The 3,208-nt window shown below is 36.1% G+C and overlaps 1 protein-coding gene across 1 annotated transcript in view; it reads right to left on the minus strand.

The window, feature by feature from the left end:
- Positions 1-352: 352 nt before the first annotated feature.
- LOC108950686 (sushi, von Willebrand factor type A, EGF and pentraxin domain-containing protein 1-like) overlaps positions 353-3,208 on the minus strand; it is a gene marked incomplete at its 3' end in the record, with an annotated part of 3,516 nt that continues 660 nt past the window's right edge. Inside the window, exons 4-10 of the mRNA XM_026839665.1 lie at positions 2,919-3,110; positions 2,646-2,834; positions 2,374-2,571; positions 1,583-1,669; positions 1,135-1,212; positions 698-907; positions 353-451 (exon numbers count right to left, since the gene is read on the minus strand). Of these exons, the coding sequence (XP_026695466.1) occupies positions 353-451; positions 698-907; positions 1,135-1,212; positions 1,583-1,669; positions 2,374-2,571; positions 2,646-2,834; positions 2,919-3,110 (1,053 nt within the window). The remainder of the gene's footprint in view (positions 452-697; positions 908-1,134; positions 1,213-1,582; positions 1,670-2,373; positions 2,572-2,645; positions 2,835-2,918; positions 3,111-3,208) is intronic.

Consider the following 3,208-nt stretch of genomic DNA (forward strand, 5'->3'; position numbering starts at 1 on the left):
ATTCATATACAACCCATTCATCAATCTCATAGTAATTTTTTGATCGTGCATGGGAAAATTTGGCAAAAGGAAGATGTGGGGGGGTGTGGCAGGTCACCTCTGTTGAAATTTACATTACCATTATAGTAAGGTGTGGGAAAATGGGACACCTTTAACACATAATATTCCTATTATCCTGATCTTGTTTTAAACAATTAACACCAGTCTATGGGAGTTATAAGAATAAACATTCATGTTTCTTTAAAAATTTTATGTTTCCTACCAAATAGGACAATAAAATAGAATAAAAAAGGTGTCCCATCTCCCCTAACCCTACTATATACTTAATTTTTAGAAAAATAAGAAAACTTACTTTCACATTGCTGCAATGATTGTGCATTTCCTGGAAACCAGTTGCCATAGTTACCACAAATGACGACTTGCACAGTTACATCTCGATGAAACCAATAACCTGAAGATTGTTCTAATTACCTTATGTTCATGTAATGTGCTAGCACTAAGATTGTTTGACATACCAGAGTTACAAGTGTAAGTGATGGTTGATTCTCTTTCATACCACGTGGATAATGTGGATGGTGATCTTGTTGAATGAGGTATGCGACCAGGATCAGGACATGGGATAGCTGATTATTTATTAGGAGGATTACAATTCAAAGTTGCTAAAGACAGAAGGTATCTCATCAATGACAAAACTTACGTATGCATTCATGTACTTTCTCTATATTTCTCCACAATGCATTATTTGTGCATCTAATATCAATGTAGGTTGTCCAACCGTTGCTGTTCTTATCAGTGGTGTTTACGTAGTAACCATCATCACATACGTATTTTATCCATGATCCATACACAGTATTAGAACCAACATACGCACCATGCTTGTAATATTGCGCAAACCCACATTTGATAGCTGAAGATAAAAGAGTTAATATAATTAAAAGAAAAATATATTTAAACAAAGGCAGCACTTTCAATTATGAGATAAGAAGAATAAAAAATATTGCACAAACTCACGGAGGCAACGAAGTGATTTAATTTCAGGATACCACAATCCACTCTCAGTGCACTGCACATGTATTCGACTGACACCCCTCTTTATATAGGAGCCTATCTTGCATGAAAAGTAAGCAAATTCACCAAGTTCTATTATATCTGGTAGTGATGAACCATCCCATGTGGTGAGTAGGGGTTCATCAGGGTTTGGACAACCAGATGCTGTGTATATCGGAAAGTATTACATTACATACTTATCTAGTAGTATGCAAATATTTAAATCAAACATTTATAAAACTTTCTGTAAAAACTTACTGAAGTTACATGAGAGTAAATTAAATATTTACCCAAGCAAGATATATTAGTGGGTGATGGGTACCACTTCCCATCTGCATTGCATTGAATTGCAACACTCTTCATGAAGGTTTCAAACATATCCTGTCAAATGTATCCAACTATATTATTACGTAAGATTAGTAGTTCTAATCTACTGAATAAATACAAAGTTTAACAAAGTAAAACACAATCTAATATACATATCAACACCATACATGTTCATGTCTTGGCATCCATACACGGGTGGGCTTGTCACATTTCATATGAACAACATCACCATAATCATATGAAGCACCTTCATATGTTGATTGTGGTTGTGGTTCAGGTTCACCACATCCAATCTCTGCGTACAAACCTCATCTTACAACAATAATAAATCTTAAACAACAAACTTCAATTCGTATAAGTTAAAAATTACTTATTTAAGCATTAACCTGAGTTAACAAAGGCATTGCAAGTCGGGCTGTGGAAAAGTTAACAGGTAACCGAACCTATTCGGTTAATCGCTAACGGAAAGTTCAAGTCGTTAACCGAATTGTTTTGTCATAGGGCATAGACGTATATCAATATCTGTCTTATTTACACGAAAGGCGCGTGTCCGCGTTTGTTGACTGGTTCTTCGCAATAAGACAAAGAGCGCAGTGAGGCTGCGGCTTTAATTCTGCCCTACAACTGCGATTATGTCTTCAATTTTGTTTTGCAACATTATTTTGGCGTAATAGGTAACCTCAATGTTTCCCTCAGCCAAGCAGCATGTTTATTACCAAATAGCATGCATTCACCTGTGGGTTCATTGCATCATAATAGCGATTGTTTGACCTGGCAATTGATGCAATGCACACGTTCACTATTTAGCCGGCATATGCTTTAAAACAAGTTTGAATATAAATAAGAAAACATTACTTTGACCTTAAGGACATTTGCACGTGTGTTCAAAGCATAGTTCATACGTACATCCTAAAGTTGCCTTTAAATTCGCTAAATGAAAGCAATAAACAAGACGCTCAAATCCACAGACCTAGTTGCAAGTCATAGTATAAAAGTTACTTGAACATTGTATTCCAGTTGGATGAGGCAGCCAGGCACCACTGAATTGACATTGTATTGAAACAGAGTAGTTGTGTGGGGAGAACCAGTATCCATCAAGACAAGTAATGTTCACAATACTCTCATATGCAAAACTTGTAGCAAGGATGTTAGAGTTTGGTATGATGGCGGGTTTGTCACATAGAAATAAGGATTTGTCTAAAATGTATTGAATATAAAAACAGAAATAATGTATAAGTATGCATGAGATAATGATGAAGTTCAAAACTCACGAATGCATTTAATCAACTTAGGATTGGGATGCCATATTGCAACATCCGTGCACGTGATGGTGATGTTATTCTGTGATCGTGATATGAAGTAGTCGTGATTGCAATCATATATGACAGTAGCATCAAGTGAGTAGTTGGTACCAATGGTGTTGGAATACCACACAGGGGGTGGGGTGGGACAGACAACGGCTAAAAATAAAGTTGTTTGCAATAAAACCTAAGCCCTAATTAATGTTTATTTCAACTACTATAAATAAAAAGCGAAACACCTACGTTTGCATGTGAATTTGTCATTAGGTAAATCCCATGATCCATTTCCCATGCATCGCAACGTAGCATGAGCAACTCCATGAGATATCACATAACCGTGGTTACAATGAACTGTGATAAGGTTGAGGTAAGTGAGTTCCTCCCCGATATAAGTGGCGTGGTTTGTTACACTTGATGGATGGGGACACTCAACATCTGTGGTGGGTGAACAATTTACATTTATAATTAAAACCTTTGATACAACAACAAAAAGAAACAGAATATAGTTGGTACCTATACATGATGTGTAAGTT

Source organism: Ciona intestinalis, unplaced genomic scaffold (genome assembly GCF_000224145.3).
Source record: "Ciona intestinalis unplaced genomic scaffold, KH HT000618.1, whole genome shotgun sequence".
In the NCBI taxonomy this organism is placed as follows: Eukaryota; Metazoa; Chordata; class Ascidiacea; order Phlebobranchia; family Cionidae; genus Ciona; species Ciona intestinalis.